The sequence below is a fragment of the Parasteatoda tepidariorum genome, chromosome 3 (assembly GCF_982258835.1).
Source record: "Parasteatoda tepidariorum strain Cologne lab strain chromosome 3, Ptep-v5.0, whole genome shotgun sequence".
Classification (NCBI taxonomy): domain Eukaryota; kingdom Metazoa; phylum Arthropoda; class Arachnida; order Araneae; family Theridiidae; genus Parasteatoda; species Parasteatoda tepidariorum.
The window spans coordinates 97,206,670-97,225,715 of NC_141757.1; the positions used below are offsets into that span (position 1 = coordinate 97,206,670).

Here is a 19,046-nt window from a genome sequence, read left to right on the forward strand (position 1 = left end):
TATACAAATTTTAGTGCATGTATAAAGGTTATCTAAATGATTCAAATTTTAAAATTGGCTTAAATATTAATTAAATAGCGATCTGAAAAAAAAATAATGATAAGGACTACCAGAATATGGTAAAGTTTACCGAGTTTCTGGCTCAATGAGAATGTCAAAAAGTCAGTAATTTTCGCCGAAGAGCTTTGGTAATGGTTTTAGTAAAATTAACAATAAAATATTGTTTCAATATATGTGATAAATTTTGGTAAATGAGGTAAAATTTGATAATTACATCATCATACCATAGAGCATAGTAAAAAAACTATTTATTCGGTTAAATTTACTTTTTGGTATTGTATTTTCTACTGAATGTGGGGCATGATTTTGAAAATTAGAAATTTCGCTAAACCATTACTATAAAGACGGAAAAATTACGAAATGAATGGTTTAAATACCGGATATTTTGGCTTTATTAACCAGAACTATGTTTTCTTTTTCTTCTTTTAACTAGAATTTGAACATGCTAGTGACGTTGTGTGGGTATCACGATCCCGACTGATTGTTGAAACATGGCATTTGCTTACGTTAGCAACTGTTTTTTTCCATTCTATTTCAAGTAAGCCAAGCCCGCCAAGTATCCATTCTCTTAAGGGACACGTTCTATATTCTTTTACAAAGATTTAAATTATTTTAGTATATTTTTCTAACTTAACACGAAGATAGGCATGGATCCAGGTAGAACATAAAGTAACTACGCACCAAAGTTGCTAGGTACATAAAACAAAAATGTGTCATGGTTGCAATAAAATACAAAAATAATAAACCTAAGTTAAGAAAAAGACGTAGACGAGAAACAATTATATTTCATCAAATTCGATGTGTGATATGGCGCAGTACTTAATTAACTTCACTTTAATTAATTTTCTTACGCATATGAAGAAACTTAGTTCAATTTTAATACGTCATTTTGCTTATAAGCGATCAGTTCGCGCTGCCGTGGATATCCGCTGATGTGGGTATCCGTGATCTTCTTCTCCTAGGAGTGCAAGTACCCAATCGTCATTACTATTCAGTAAGATGATTTTACCAGAAATTTTATCTTTCTGCAATTTTTAATGCTTTTTAATGTAAGAAATTGTTATGTGGATCGTAGTTGGATTATTCATAATTAAAATAAGCTTGAAATTAAGATTTTTTACATGCATATGCATTTGGTCTATTTTATTATTTATTCACAGAACATCTATTTACACACCCTTGAAAAAGAAAACATATATACATATTTATATATTGTACTATAATGCATCATTTTACTTGTTTTCATTTACATGTAAAACGGAAAAAATTTGAATCAAAATGGCTTTTCTCAAGAAATGATGTGGTATAACAAAAACTATTGCACGTTTAACACATTTTAGAAATAAAGACTTTTATTTTACCACTCTTTGATGAGGTGAGAAAATCAATTCGCAAAATCTTTCCAAATAAAAAATATTAGCACTCATTGTATTAATGCATCGGCTGCATTTGAAGTAACTCGCAACTGCATAGGGCAGCGGTTCTCAAAAAGTGTTCCGCTGAAACTTAGGGTTCCGTGTAAGGGTTACAGGGGTTTCGAGAGCTAGGACATTTTTTAAATACGATTTTTGATTTATATCGACTTTTATTAATACGAATTTTAAATTGTGTTGGTTTTTGACCTATATTCAATCACTATTTATTTAATATTTTGGTTAGTTTTACGAAATTGTACTAACAAAATGTTAGTGAAAAATATAGTATTATTAATAAAAAAAAAATCACTAATTTTACCAATATTTTTCATATAATTTTTTCATTCAAAATGAAGTTACCTAATTTATCAACAAATAAATTTGTGTCTCTAATAACCCTTCTCAATGTTTATAACAGTTCTTTTTCATTTTCATTTTCATTTAAACGAAAACAATAACTTTGTTTGTGTCCTTTATTTTCAGGTTACTTAGGCCATCACACGTATGGAAAAATAAAAGTCTTTCTTTCTTCGAAAAAAAAACATTATACAAGGTGTTCTGCAATCACCACTCTTGGTAACTTGGTTTTGATATTTCCAGTCTTTTCTTTGTTCAGTCGTTCTTAATTCCTCGTTTAAATATTGATTTGCACCAACTAATGTGCGCAATTCCTTGCATTCTTTTTTGGCAACGAGTCTAAAAATATATATCAAGGGCGGTTACGACAGAACACCCTCAATTTAATGCAATTTATGCTATCATGGAGATGGTGGAATTTCAAGGGCAACTTCATCTGAGGATATATCTTCATCCAAAATTCCAGTAGTGTCCCATACCCTCAGAGTTCCATCCACTGACACTGTATAAAGTTTATCGTATACAACCTGGAAAAAATAAAATCAGAAAATAGAAGTTGTTTGGACGCATGCAAATAACTTTATTGTTACATAAAAATCAATCGAAACATGGAATTCGGCATCTGCAATATATCTTGTGTCCTTAAATAGACTGATGATTTGAAAAATGAGTTAAAGAAAAAAAAAGGGAAGGAAATATAAATGCAACGGCTTGTTGAGTTCTGCTTAAGAAACTGTAAAATCTTTTCTTAGAAACTTTTAAAACTATTTTTAATGTTCGTTCATGGTCAGTGCTGCCTGATTGAGAAATATAATTTAATATTCAGATCATTCTGACTGAAATATTTGTATTGGTGTCCATAAATTTTGTCCACAGAATGCAATTGTTTTTGCAAGTCATTTTGAAAACATTGCTTCGTAGTTTTTTCTCAGTCAGCAGCGGCATTTGTTGACGAGCTTCATAACAGTTTTAAAATTTCGATGGAAAATAATCTAGTTTCCTAAACAGAATGTAATAAACAGTACAGTTCTATCTTCTTTTGATTTTCTTTAAACGATTTTTTAAACCATTGGTCAGTTTTGGGACTCACTGTAATTTGAAAATTACCAAATTCAGTATTTCATTTTTTTTTATATAAGTAATAATTTACCATTTTAGCAACTAGTATAAATTATGTATAAATTATGTGGTTGTCCCTACATTGATTTTGCCACTGAAGTGATTAAAATGTTTTAAAACGATGACTGGTTTGATAATTTTAAATTATTTTTAAAATAGTTACGACGAGTTAATAATGCGGAATAATTTATTTAAAATTATTTTTTAATAAAGAGTTTAAAAGCAATTCCATATTATTTTCTCAAAGAAATTTTGATCGTTCTTTTTAAATTTTAAATACTTTTAAAATGGAAATTGATGAAATAATGATCAAAGAGGCAATAATACTTCATGAAATGCTTTACCAAAGAAAATGAAATTAATGGACATTTGAGAAGAATATAGACATTTTCATCCTTATATTGCGACCGAATATTTCTTTGATGAATAGCTAAGAAACATCGAGAGAGCAATTGTGTGGAGGTGTCTTACAATAATAAGTTTAATGAAAACAAATCTAAATGCAAAGAGGAAGGAAGGAAACAAGTGATGATAAAGAGGTGAAGTAAGAGTGTAAAAGGAGACTATGACCGGAGGGAACCACGATTATATAAAAGGTTACTCCGTTTCATACACGTGTAACCCACAGTAGATTTAAAAACATCAGGAGAACAACAAATGAAAAGATGCTTTCAGTTTGGAAAGGATATTATATAATTCTCATCACTTGCTTTATAATTTCAGACAAAATGCTTTTCAAATGAGACTTAAAAAATAGTGTGGATGTCGATTATCTGACTAAGTTTTTTTCTTCTTTTAAAGGCAAACACTGAACGTTCTTGCCTCGGAAAACGTTAGACCTCGGAAAACGTCTTGAAACGCCTCTGAAGATGACGGAATTATTGCTCAATTAATGTTACACAGCGGGTAACGTCATGAAGACGATAAACATTATACACTGCCACAGATTCCCGTTAATAGAGTGGGCCACATTCACTCAAAAGAGAGAAAATCCACGCCCTGAGCGGGATTCGAACCCGCTTCGTAGTCATTCACGATGACCGCTCGGCCACGGCCACGTGGCGGCATCTGTCCTAATATACAACACCGACATACAATAAGGCGGTAATGATGCTTACATATGTTGCTCATATGTCACTTACATGTGTCAAACCACGTAAAATTTTATTTTCGTGTACGCAGCACAGTTATATGAACGCGTTGTTTTTGAGGCTAAATTTATTTTCACTTTTTAATGCACTGATATTTAGCTTCCTATTTCATTTTTAGTCAAAAAAAAGTGGCGATCGAGAATAAGCTGACCAAACGTGCCATGCAATATCGCCTAAAATAAACAAGGTAGTTTACTGATGTCGCCTTGTGTATGCAACACGCAAAGTTTTCTTGTACCTAATTCATTTTATATTTTCCAATGTGTAAATTTTAAGCGACAGTGTGGAGGAGAATTATATGATTAAGAAGACGCTCTATACCACGGGAGAAACTCTGTTTCACCTCCATAGCTAATTTAAAACGTAAAGAGTGGAAAAAAGTGAGTTTAGAAAAACCTAGAATAGGCCATGACGTTTCAATTGCTGAAAAAGAAATCATCAAAATATCAAAATGCAAACAATCTGGTGGAGGAGACCTTCCCCGTTGCGTAATCCCGTCTCATTTGTGTTCATTTGGATATTTTGAAAATTTCTTTGCAATGTTTGAAACTTCATCGCTTACTCTAGGTTTGCCAGAGCTCATTTCTCCAATACTTTAAATTTAAAATTCCCAGAATCGCTTGGAACTTTATACGAGGGCACAGATTTATGAATATATTATTTAATTTATTTTTAAATTTAAATTTAAAAAAAATAGGATGGATGAGAAATAGCTTGTCACGCAGTAACGTCTAAAATAAATGAGCTAACTAAATAACGCTTCGTGTATTTGTAACAACATTATGGGAAATTTCATGTGCCTACAATTCCACGAAAATGTTATGCTTCATTTATTTTCCATTATTCATGCGACTCCGCATGATATTTTTATTTATTGCTTAATAATTATCTAGCGTTGCTTCACGGTTTTCAAACAAATGTACATATATGTTATTTATGGTTTTCCTGTTGTTGTACACATATTATTTAACATTTCAAATGTAAAAATAATACTTTTTGTTTCGTTGTAAGACTCAAGAGACAACTTAATTTTATGTTTTGTAAGAGTTTTTTCGTGTTTCAGTTGATCAGATAATGCTTAATTATCATTTAGATTATCATGACGATATCATGAGTCTCTTAAGTTCTATATAACTTGATTAAGTGAGTTTTCAATATCATAAAATGCAGTAGTTTTTTTTAATTGCAGAGATTGTTCGATTTACGAAAGTCTTATTCACTGCTGTTAATTTTAAAATAAAAACGCAAATGACGGATAATGCCTTGTATTAATAATGCATAAGAAAGCATGCAAAGGAATACTTTGCAGTTCTACATTGGGATGTAATCAGTTATAGCTTCATAGATGCTCCCTTACACACACTCATATGTTGTTCGTCATAAATAATGTTTTCATTTGTGTATCGTAAATTTTCAGAAGTGATTAAAGTAATTTATATCGAGTTACTGAATCATTTACAAAAAATGTAAAAATAATTAAACAAAAATTTAAGTTTCCATCTTTTTCAAAAATGTAGAACACAATTATTAGTCTCAAATTAAAATTTCAGTAAATAAAGAACAAAAACAATGTTGAAACCAGACACATCACTTCTAAAGAAGACGGCACTGACAGCATCAAAATTTATTTGACTACCGAAGGAAACAAAGTCGAGTTGAAAGATGATTGTTACAGTTTGTCTCTTGAAAGGACTCCCCTAGACACAGACTCTAAATCCGTGTGTTGCTATGGAAATACGCAATACTGCATTTCAAAGAGGATGGATTCTCTCTCCGCTGATTCCTTTTCGCTCGCGAATCCGAGTTATAACGCGACTTAAATATTGACCTGACATCCCTAGATGAAATAGTTAACCCTCGATACCAAACTCAGCGCCACTGCTCCATTCGAATGGCGAGAGAGGTTCTTTCTATAGACAGATTATAGAAACACCGTTAAGTTGTATAGGGAAACCAAACTGGCTTTAATGTTTTCCTACCGCTTAGCGATTTAAGAGATTTTAATAGCGTTGGTCTTTTTTGCCGCTTAAATATTAATTTAAGATCCCTAATGTGCATATTTTTACAGCGTCATTATTGGGAAAGAATCTAAAAAGATATACAAAGGGCGGTGATTGTGGAGCACCTTATATATAGTAGCATAACGTGTAATTCGAACTTGAATTTTTAATTTGGGTTTCCATCTGGCTATTTAAAACAAATGATATGACTAGACAGTTATGTCAGTGCAACTGAAGTACTAATTGGATTTTACAAAACTGAATAAAAAGGGATAAAAATGTATTCTAATGGATAAAAAGTAAAATGTTTACCTCAACTTGAACGACTGCTTTTGTGTGTCCTTTAAATACCCGTTTACATTCTCCAGTTTTTGCTTTGAACATCCTGCTATAAGTGTCCGCACACCCAGTGTATACTGAAAATTATAAGAACAAACTACAACGATCTTATATCTATAAAATTAATTAAATAAAAATTAATAAAAATTGAAATTTATTACTGTAATTTTATATTGTTACACTACTGGATGAGCTTTGTATAATTAGGTCTGTTTGAAACGTGGTGGCTCAGGGGATAGATCTTTTGCCTCCGATTGAGGTGACCCAGGTTCGAATCCCAGTAATAGCCAGTCGATACGATTTCTGCACCCTGCTCGCACCGATCTGACGTAAAATGCTGACGTAAAATGTGTTCAGTGGTTGACGAATCATGTGTTAGAGTCCCTTTGTCTTTAGGCTAACTGTAGGAGGTTTCCGGTGTTTTTCTCTCCATGTAACGCAAATGCTGGTTAGTTCCATCAAAAAGTCCCCCACGAAGGCAAATTTCTTCCAATACTAGATCCCAGAGTTCCATTGTCTTCTGGATTGGGCTCAAAATTACAGGGTTGCGGAATTGGGTCCGCGACGTTTATAAAATTACAAAATTAAGTCTGTTTTTCAACAATTTATTTGTTTATAATTTTTAGTAAGCTAACATAATTACCGCGAATTTATTAAGTGAAAGTACGCTTACATCCAAGATAACTAAATTTAAAACAGTCTTACTAAGCAGCTAAATGAAGAAGAAAATATAGAAGACGCTTCAATGCACAAGGCAATTGATAGTTCTTATGATAAAAAGGATTCTTTAAAAAAGGATTCTAATTGGCGATTTAGTCTTGGTTAACTAAGCAGCAAAATCTTCACTTGTGCGTTTGATATAATGTGACGCTTTCGTTGTAATGCACTAGGGCAGGGGTGGCGAACCTTCATGCACCAACGTGCCATTTTTTCTAAAATATATTGCAATGAAGTCATAGACGTGCCGACAAATAGTTTTGACTTCGTGATTATTGGGTAAATAATAATACTAAATTTTATCAACTCAAAACTCTTTACTTACAACGAAGAAATGCAATTCTCAACTTTTGCAATGTCTCAGTTATACGCGTAACTCAACTTAAAGTAACATCAGTGTGACTTCTGCTGTTGCAGATTAGATGACAAATAACTTATATTAGGGTTATAAGATGTTAGTTAATTTTTTTTGCTAGTTATTTATTGTTCGCTTGTTTTTTCGTGGTTATTAATTGCTTTCTTGGCATTAATTGTTCTTTTTTTGTGAATTTTAATTGAATTGTTAATATGCTTCATAGTAAACTTTGTGATCAGTGGCGTGCCCAAAATATTGTATCGCGTGCCGTAAGTGGCACGCGTGCCACTGGTTCGCCATCCCTGCACTAGGGTAATAGAATTTATCAAACTCGTGGCTATACTACGCCCTTTTTAACCTTATACTATTAATATTTGTGGAAGCAAGAAACCTTCGAATACGGCTGCGAACGTTGCAGATTATTAAAGCATATGCAGATTGTTTTCCATCTGTTTTTTTATTCTTTTATTTTAAAAATGCGAGTAAACAAATGGGGGAGATCAAACTGTTTTAAAAAAAACTTTTTAATAAATTATAATTGAAAAATTTTGCTGCAAGTAAATTTTTACGTTACTACGCACTATTTACACAATAGCTATACTAAAATTTATGTTAGTAAAACTATGCGTTAGAAAATGTTACAAGACTGAAAATTTTTCTTTTCTTTATCTTTTTTTTTTAAAAAAAAAGACATTTTCAAAAAGGGTCCAAGTCTCTCTCCAATCATTTGATTCAGAAATTAAAGAATTATAAAATTATTCAGTAAATTATTTTTTATTTTATTAAAGTTGGATATAATTAGGGTTCTCTAATTCAGATAACAATTGCGTAAATTTAAAAAAATAATTAAATTATTTCTTATAGAAAATTTAATTATGGAACTCAGAACTTTCATATTTTTTAACATTGTGGGAAAATGATCTAAAATAAATAAATTTAAAAAATTCTACTCACTGTAACCGTCTAAATATTTTATGCAGGTTACGCTATGAGTGTGATCCCTGTATATCTTGATGCACTCCCCAAATTCCATAATCCAAGCACGAGCTGTTTTATCTGTGCTACAAGAATATAGCATTTTGTTATGACCCTGCAAAATATTGAAGTAAAAAATGATTATTCTTGGAATGAAGAAAATCACTCTTGAACCTTTTAGTTTCACTTATGGATTTGGCAAAAAAGAGAAAAACAAACATTAAATAACAAACTACTGAAAATAATTATTGGCATATATTAAGATAAACGACTTCTCAGTAGTTATTGAGATATTTTTTTCTTTTATTTTTATTTTTTAATGGCGGGCTCTTGGGCATTGTCCCATTGGCCACAGAAATGCCAGAACTGCTACTCTCTTCTCGTTACCCAGTGGGCACCTGTGGCAAAGCCACGGCGGTGGAGCAGCGTCGCCCACGTCACACAACCACAAACCCGTTTATAGGGCGGGTCACATTCACACAAAGGAGAAAGGACATAGAATAAAAAGAGGGAGAAATAAACATCCATGCCCTGAGCAGGATTCGAACCCGCGACCATCGGCTCCGCAGTCAGGCACGCTAACCACTCGGCCACCAGATCGGCATTTACCACCTGGCCGAGTGGGTAGCGTGTCTGACTGCGGCTTATTGAGATATAATAACCATTAACTTTATTTTCTTTTAATATTTCAAATCTCTATTTCTAATTTCTTTTAACTTTCGCACTTTTTTGAGGAAATGTTATGCTTTAAATTGCAAATTTTTCACTTATAATACTGCTTTAAAAGTAATTTATTTTTCATTACATTTGCAGATAACAATCTGATTTATATTTTATAATTTCTCTGTGACAAACTTATCAACTCAGTACACATTGAACATCAATATGAATAACTTTAAATAAAGTTTTACTCAAAAAATTAAATTTCATTTAACAATATTAGTTAAAATTGAAAATTTTACCAAACGATTTTGAAAATTTTTCAATAATATTAAAAAGGTGAAGCCAAACGATTTTTAAAAAAATAACATATTTCAACTTTAACTCATAGCTTTTCTACTTATATTACGAACTTGTTGACAAAAATTAAACGCATTTAAATTTACTGTGATTTTAATAATGAAATGCATCTAAAATACGGATCAGATGCATGCAAACAAACTTTATAAGCTCTAAACCACCGTAAGTACTAGACAATAAGGTTTTCCTTTATTTTATTTAAAAAAGGAATTTATTCACAGAATTGTATTTTATATTATTTTGTTTAAAAGTCGCAAGATCGACGATATTTCGATTTTTTGCTTTAAAATAATAATTTAATAAAACCTGCTGTTTTTACTGGGTATATTATAAACTTTAAAAAAAAGAATTTTTTTTTTCATGGAGCAGTAGATAATCTATCATGACACAGTTTCTACGAAATGATTTATCAAACATTTGAAAGGGATATTATGATTTCATTAAAAATGTTATTTTCAATCTAAATGTTTTGTTTCTTTAGAGATTGTTTTAAATAAATCTGTTTCATTAAATTCGAACATTTTGAAGAAACTACTGTCGATTTTAAGAAATAAAGTAATACGCTTATAGCGAATATTAAAAATGAAATTGCTATTGAATTACAAGCATACCTTCTGTAAAATATATTTATTTCGATGCCTGTTTTTATTTTTGAATCAATAAGATATGAGTAACTTGGGATGTATATTGCGTTTTATCTATAAACAGCTTGTAATTAAGTAAACCCGCAACAATGCAAGCAAGATGGCGATCATTTTTTTAGTTACAATTACTACGAATTGTTAAAAGCATGCAACCAATATACCAATATTAAAACTTTTGGTGAAGGGCAGTTAAAATCGATTATTCTGTCGAAATTATTTAAGTTAGTAGAAATGAATATTAAGTGTGCACTAATATACACCGAAGAGCCATTGCATTATGACCACCCTCCATCCATAACAATGGGCTCGCCCAAGTTTTCATGGTTTCTCGCCCAGGAACAATGTTTTCATGGGGCACAAAAGGACCCATAATCCTCATAGAACAATCCCTGACGTCTGTAAGCTACTTGAACATAGTTGAAGACCAGGTTTACCCATTCATGGCAACAGTTTTTCCAGCGGGGGAGGGTGTTTACCAACAGTATAATGCACCATGTCATAAGGGTCGAATCGTCATGGATTGGTTCGAGGAACATTCCAGTGACTTTCAAGTCATGTCTTGGCCACCAAATTCACCTGACCTTAATCCAATAGAGCATTTGTGGTCCTACTTGGAAAACCAAATTCGTGCTGCCACAATACCCCCTCGCAATAGGAGGGAATTGCAGGACCAGTTGGTGAGCGATTGGTACCAGATACCTCAGACTACCTATCAGCACCTTGTGGAATCAATGTTAGCAGTTTTGAGGGCTGAAGGTGGTCCTATATGTTATTAGCAGGGTGGTCATAATGTAATGGCTCTTCGGTGTATGATGGTATAAGGAACGGAATCTTTAAATGTGTATGAAATGTTTTATGTAATAAAAAAAAAGATTTTAGCAAACCGTGAAGTAATATAAATTTTAAAAACATTTACTATCATGCTTAATACTGCACTCTCATGTCCAGTCATTTGCCGTACGCAATCTCCGGTTGAAATATTCCAACAGATGATGGTACCTTCGCCCCCGCCACTGAACAAAAGCTTTCCTTCTGGATCTACAACCAGGGTGTTGACTGTTCCCTTGTGACCTTTCAGAACCTTTAATAATTATAATTTTTACTCTGCAAATACCTGAAATCTAAACGTTTGTTGCATAGTGATTAACAGAAAGGTATACCACTCATGAGCTTCAATAACGGCACAACTCAAAAATGAATTTTTGAGATAAGTGGGTTTAAAGTTTTCATTGCATTGCTAAGCAAAATGCATAAGAAATGCTTTCGTTGCCTAAACGACGATTCCTTCAAGTTGAATTATGAGTTGTGCAAGTATTGCTGCTGAAAAAATATGTATTTTTCTATTTACATCTGTTCTTAGTCCAAAACTCGTGTTTTTTTAGTTGTGCCACTATTGTAGCCCATGAGCTATATAACTGAATTACCTTTTTCTCGTTGCTAAGCTTGTTAAATGATAATTTGTACAATGTGATATTGCATTACACTTTATATACTTTTTAATACAAAATGAAAAGGCAGTTTCTTCTTAAATTTGAACAATAACGGACAGCAACTGCAACCGATTGAAAAAAAAAGTGATTTTTGTTGCCGTTTGCTTATGGATATTAAAATTTCTAACGTGTTTTAATTGTGATAAGAATGAAATTTTTTAAAAAATAATATTGTCAGTCATATCTTTAAACAAATAAATGAGAAAACCTATAGATTATGATTCCATTCAGATTATATGAAGCAGTGTAGTCTTAATAAAAGAATGGTAAATCACATAAAATTGCAAGATATAATGGAATAGTATAATCTAAATAGATCCCATGAAATAGATTTTAGATCATATCAATTAGTATAATCTGAAAGCAAGTATGATAGATCATATGAAGTCCAATTCAGATATGAAATAGTATGGTTTGTGTTCTAGTATTATAAATACCATGGATTATAATTCAAACAATATTAAATAGCATAATCTGAATGCAAATACAATTGAGATATGATATACAATTCAGACATTATGAAGTAGTATAACCTCAATGCGAATGGGATAAATCCCATGAATTAGAATTCATATTACATGATATATAATACCTATCGTATGAAATAGTATCAAAATATGAAACAGTGTTCAGATAATATGCAATAGTAACAAGAACACGTGATTAATATTTAAATTACCAACAATATTCAGATCACAGAAAAAAGCATTTAAAACGAGTTAAGTTTTATTCAAATCATATAAAATTTAGCTAAACCGCAGCTGTGAGCTATAATTTACTTACATGCAATGATTTTCCAATGTGAAACGACCATATCCGAATTGTTTTATCGGAGGAACCCGATATTAAAATATCTCTCTCAAGAATTGTTTTTCCATCTAATGGATTATTGTCATCAGGAATGAAAACTAGAGGATATACGGCTTTAGAATGACCCTGAAATGAATTAATTCTATTATTTCCAATTATCTGTTATGGGAAAACAAATTAAAAAGAATTTAAACTTTAAAGCATTTAAATATTAGAGATAAGAGATATTTTATAAAAAAATATTTGTTACTTTAATTTTAAAAAAATTAAAAAGTTCAATTCTCTGCATGATGAAAAATGTATTTTTCAGATTTTTTCATTATAAGTTTGGTTGAAGTTATAGTTTGGAAAACTTAATAACAAAATCATTAGATTACTTTCTGATTTACAATTTCATCTTATTTAAAACGATCTGATTAGCGTATTAAAAATTAGTTCATTTAAAATAAGTTGCAGTTGAAAATTTATCGTTAAAAAAAATTTGTTTGTTGGTTTTTAAAATTTCTAAAATTAAATTGCCAATATATTTCTTATTTCATTAAAAAAATTGTACTGAATTAAATACATTCAAATAAATAAATGGTTATGAGTAAATAAATACAAATAAGTAAATATAAGCAAATAAATACATAAAAACAGTTATAAATAAATTAATATAAATAAATTAACATAAAAAGTTATTAAGGAATTAAACTGTAATACATATGCTTACTTTTTTGTTACTTATTTTTTTAATCAAGAGAATAATCAACTTATAGTTTAATTAAACATGTGAATTATTATTAAAATTAACTTTAAATTTCAATATAAAACGAAGGTTATCAATAATTGATTCTAATGCTAGCCACAAACTAATTTAGTATGGAAGTATATTTTTGAAATACGAAAACAATGCACATAATCATTCCTGTTTTTTTTTACATTAGTTTTACAATCTATATATACATAATAATAAACGCGGCTGTGTGTGTGTCTGTAATCACAATATATCGGCCCAGAAGCCTCGCCCAGGCACGAAACTCGGCACATAATTGTGTTTTGACATAATGAAGAAGTATTTTTTTTCTTTTTCAAAAATTCGGATTAGTTTTTTTAGTTATCAGTCATTTTGTAAGAAAATCTATGCTTTTTCGTCTTAAAGGAGACATATTCCAAAAACTATTAAAAAATGCATATACTTTTCTATCCACTCTTATAAATGTATGCTAATGCGAACCTTACAATTGAAATAATAATTTTCGACAACTTAAACCAACAATATATGAAGGAATTAATAATTTAATTGTAAGGTTCGCATTAGTTTACATTTATCAAAGTGGAGAAAAGTTTAACTTTTGTGTTAAAAATGTGGCAACATATTCGATACGTAAATAGAACGCTTCGCTTTGATATATTTGTCGCTGTTCATAATTGTTATAATAAGTTTTTCTTCTTCTTTCCACGCTCTATTTTTTTTTCTTAAGCGTTGTAGCTATATAATATATAAAATAGGAATTTAATTGTTTTTGAAGGAACGATCACACTTACCTTGGATCTCTTTGGTTTTTATATTCTTTATTTTAACAGTTTTTATTAAGTGTAATTAGTTATTTTCAGAAAGTTTCAGTTTGCAGGTAAGCACTTAGATTTTAATATTGAAGTTTCATAATTTGCTTTCATAGTAATTGTTGTGCTAAAGTATTCGTTGACTTCTTAAAAACCCGATTACTGACATGGCAGAACCGCCTTCCAAAAAACTTTGTATTTTGTCAAAGAAAAAGATATTAAGAGATTCTCAAAGAAGAAGAAGGGCCCAAGAAACGTCTGTGGAACGTCAAAGAAGGATGGAACATGACCGAATTTCGACAAGCAATTCTAGAGCCCAAGAAGTTTCAGAGAAACGTCAAAGAAGATTAGAAGAGGATCGTGTCTCAACTAGCAGTGCTAGGGCCCGAGAAACGCCTGAGGAACGTCAAAGAAGATTGGAAGAGGTTCGTGTCTCAATTAGCAATGCTAGGGTCCGAGAAACGTCAAAGAAAATTGGAAGAGGATCGTGTCTCTACTAGCAGTGCTAGGGCCCAAGAAACATAGCGTGGCGGACAGCTGGCCGCCTTAAGCGGCTAGTTATAAATAATTAAAACAAATTAATTAGAAAATATTCAACGTTTGTCTTATAATTTTTTTTCTCTATCACTGATTATTAGTCTTTTCACTCTAATGAATAATAGAATCTCTTAATAAATGAATAGTGTCATGAATTATATTTATCTTACAATTATATTATCTCGCAAACATTGCAGAAATGTTTCAAGCATTTCTGCAATGCATGAGAGAATTTTAAATGAGATTAGTGTTTGTATCGTGTTAGCAGCCATTTTTATTGATATTTTAGAAAGTAATTAAATCTTACAGAAATACGTACATTTGAAAGTTTTCTATAACATTTGTAATCGGTAGGTGGGAATAGTGTTCGGTCATCCCTCAAACATGACAATTTAATTTTCACTCAAAGCAAATTATTATTTCACAAACTTCTTTTTGCGATATATATTTATAGATTTTCTTTTTGAAAGAGATTTATCTTCATTTGTTATCTTGTACCTTTAAGAGCGTAAGTAAGCTGTGAAAGACAAAAACTATATGAAACTAGCAAATGTTTGAAGCATTTGTCAACTATCGCTATTTCACACTTAACACTGAACAATGTCAGTATTCAGCATGCACTAGTGAATGTTGAATTATTTTTTTTAAAATATAAATATCAATATTTATTACTCATATAGACAATATGAATATCATATTTTAGCCGTGCTGACATTGGAGATAAAATGAACTCCTCCCAATGGGGAGAACCCGCACCGGACACAGTTTTGACGCAAAATATCTTCAGCAGAACGATGATCAAAGGTTAGAATCTCCTTACCATCTGACAAACCGTGAGAGGATTTCCTCTCCATTTAACGCAAATGCGGGTTAGTTCCATCAAAAAGTCTCATTGAAAACTAATGTGTCCCAATGCTAGATTCAGGAGTTCCCTTTTCTTCTGGATTGGTTTCAAAATTACAAGGCTCAATAACATTTGAGCATTGATAGCCGTAAACTTAAAAATGGGCAGTCTGTTCAACGCTGGTTATAAAATAAAACGGCAATACATGACTGAGTAGTAAATGAGAAGTAATCAATACTCAGCACAAGTGCACGCTGAGTATCAGCATTTTTCAGCGTAAGTACGAAATAATATTATTTTACAAATATTTCGGGCATTAATTAATAAGTGAATCGTTCTTGTTTATTCTCTGTAGCATATATGTTGCTATTATGCTAATATATTCACTATAACATATGCACCAAAGAGCTATTACATTATGACCACCCTCCATCTATAACAATGAGCTCGCCCAAGTTTTCATGGTTTCTCGCTCAGGAACAATGTTTTCATAGGGCACATTAGGACCCATAATCCTCATAGAACAATCCCTGACGTCTGTAAGCTACTTGAACATAGTTGAAGACCAGGTTCACCCATTCATGGAAACAGTTTCTCCTGTGGGGGATGGTGTTTACCAACAGGATAATGCACCATGTCATAAGGGTCGAATCGTCATGGATTGGTTCGAGGAACATTCCAGTGACTTTCAAGTCATGTCTTGGCCCCCAAATTCACCTGACCTTAATCCAATAGAGCATTTGTGATCATACTTGGAAAACCAAATTCGTGCTGCCACGCTACTCCCTCGCAATGTGAGGGAATTGCAGGGCCAGTTGGTGAGCGCTTGGTACCAGATACCTCAAACTACCTACCAGCACCTTGTGGAATCAGTGCCACGGCGGGTGCTAGCAGTTTTGAGGGCTAAAGGTGGTCCTACATGTTATTAGCAGGGTGGTCATAATGTAATGGCTCTTCGGTGTAGATTGCTAAAAGTTATTATGTTAGTTTTAAATAATGCTATTGAATTTAACTTACTTCGAACGTTTTCAAACAAGTGTCGTCCACAGCAGAGTACTGATGAGTGTTCAATGTCCATGCCTTCACAGTATGGTCAATGGAGGATGAGAACATAAAATCTCCAGCAACTACAAGTCTATTCACTCTTTCCTTATGACCTTCGTATACGTAGAGACAGTCGTATGATGACATGCACCACTTTCTGACAGTGTAGTCATTGGAACCAGATAAAATGTACTTATTGTGGAATGCTAAACATGAAATGTAGTCCGTGTGTCCTTTCATGGTAGCTTTACTTTGAGTAGGCGTCGTATTTATGCGCCATAGGACAACACACTTGTCCTCACCCCCTGTCGCCATGAGGTACTTGTCCTTTTGCATTATCATGCAATTGACACCACCTTTGTGTCTGGTGAACTTTTCGAGTATGTAGCCTCTTGCAGCATTGGGATTAATGTCTTTTGAAGTGTCTAAGCCCATTGTTTGAAAGTTTTGGTTATGGGAAGATGGTTATTACCAATTATTTAATTTGTAGTACCTGTTTGAATTCAAGATTCGAAATAACATAATTTTGTTTGTTTTTGTACCTTAATTCGTACTAAAATTAATAACACCTTATTCGTATTTCTGTATTTAAGTTAAAAATACTTCACTGCAAATAATTGTACGAGTAGTAAGAAATGCCAAATTTTTCTGATGCATTTCTTATGAATATCAAGGTGACAACAACTTAAAAAAGATACATATGTGTTCTTATTCAATTCTTTAGGAGAGTTCTTTCTTTGTTCAAGAATTACTTGTTTATCAATTAAGGGTAGAACAGAAAGAGATCATTCACATTCCAGTTTAATTTTTTGGTTTTATATAAACATAGTTTATAGCGAAAACAGAATTCTTTGCTTACCTGAATTTCACTTTTGACTTATAAATCTTCAGTAAAATATAATAAACGCTTTGCTTATTTTAAAGAGGATTATAAAATTCCTTTTTTGAAAAGTCTTCAATGCAGGACAATTTTTTCTTTCCTAAAAGAAAACAATACAGAAAAATTAAAATTTACCTAAAATTTATAATTTAAATCAAAGTAATATTAGATAAATACATGCAATACACTGTAAAAGATTCCGGATCAAATTATGGTGAAAAGTGCTGGCACTCTTGGTGCAGTATCCGCGAATTTCATTTTACCATAAAATCCACTTCACTCTAAAGTTTTATATCATATTTTTTACAGTAATATTTATTCAATTTTACTGACTGTGTAATTTTGCTTAAGGGAAGTCTGTAGGTCATATACCAATAATACTAAAACTGACTTTATTCGATGTACCTTTTCTCAGCATCTAAACAAGATTCAATTTTTTTTTCACAGAATATTTGTATATACATGTTTACACTATGATAACTGTCAGTACATATCTTTGGCAGAAATGTTTTTTAAAGAGTAAGAACTGAGAACTTTCAATTTTTAAAAAAAAGTTTCATTCCTTTTCGAGCAAAAATCTTCCAAAACTCAAAAAGTATTCCTGTTAAAACTAAAACATTATCACAGCATACAACTGATATAATCTCAAATATCCCACGAAATTTCAAAGCGATATCATAAGTAGTTTCTTAGAAAAGGTATATTGAAAAAGGTCAGTTTTAACATTATTGATATATGTCCTACAACTCCCTTTAAATATTTATGTAAAAATTATGGTATATATGATTTTTGCTCCTTAAAGTTTTACTGTGAAATTGAATTTTATACTAAAAAGTACTGTCACTCTGAGTGATGGTACTTTTTTCCGTAATTTTTTAGTGTATTTGTTATGAATGACCAATTTTAACTAAGGAAAACTACTAATAAAAACTGTGTTAGTATTTACTCGCATTAAATATTAGGCTTTTAAAGCTTAATAAAAAAAATTTCAAGATTATTTTACTTTCAATGGTATATTTTTCTGACGTTGAGCTTCGCAAAAAATAAAAACATTAGATATTCAGCAAAAACTAATAAATTATATAATTACACGAATTTACAAAATTTCGCCTTTTTCATTACACTTATTCTTAACATCGTAGAAAAATATAAACTGTTTTCCAAACTAAAAATTCGACATTTATTTTTAATGATAAAAGATCATTATCGAATAAATTTATCAAAATTTCCCCATCAACGATTTTAAAAAGGAAGATTTTGAAACTACTGAATTTGATTTGGTATGATTGATTTTAGCTAATTCAGAAGTACATAAAATAATTCTTACCTTAGACTGCTTCCTTTATACTCAAATGTTTACTATGAAATTGTGAAAGATTCTCTTACCTACATTTATTCATTTGTTTGTGAACGGAGAAGAGTTTATTTGCATATTTCTTAGTAACGTCTCTATAGTAACAGCCATGAAAGGTCAAACATGATTCTTTCCATTGCTATTTGGTAATAAAAAAAAGAGGACAGTTCTGTATCATCTGTATCATAGGAAAAAAAAAGTGTATATTTTTATTTTACAAGGGAAAAAACTGAAAATTTAAGGTCTATTCGTGCAACAATATGTGTTTTGTTTGCTCTTTGGAGAATTTAATAGATTGTGAACGATAACAATTTCACTATAAAAAATACAAATTACTAAGTTGGATTTTTTTGTCCTGTTACTATTTTCAAACGCATGCATAATTTAAAC

General features: G+C 31.3%; 1 protein-coding gene across 1 annotated transcript; it reads right to left on the bottom strand.

The window, feature by feature from the left end:
• Positions 1–1,188: 1,188 nt before the first annotated feature.
• Positions 1,189–16,967, bottom strand: LOC107436319 (uncharacterized). Its single transcript, XM_043052664.3, has 6 exons — positions 16,396–16,967; positions 12,426–12,578; positions 11,069–11,233; positions 8,468–8,603; positions 6,415–6,518; positions 1,189–2,359 (listed from the first exon to the last, which is right to left on the bottom strand). The coding sequence occupies exons 1-6, from the start codon at positions 16,855–16,857 to the stop codon at positions 2,234–2,236; spliced, it is 1,146 nt and encodes a 381-aa protein (XP_042908598.2). The 5' UTR covers positions 16,858–16,967; the 3' UTR covers positions 1,189–2,233.
• Positions 16,968–19,046: the final 2,079 nt, after the last annotated feature.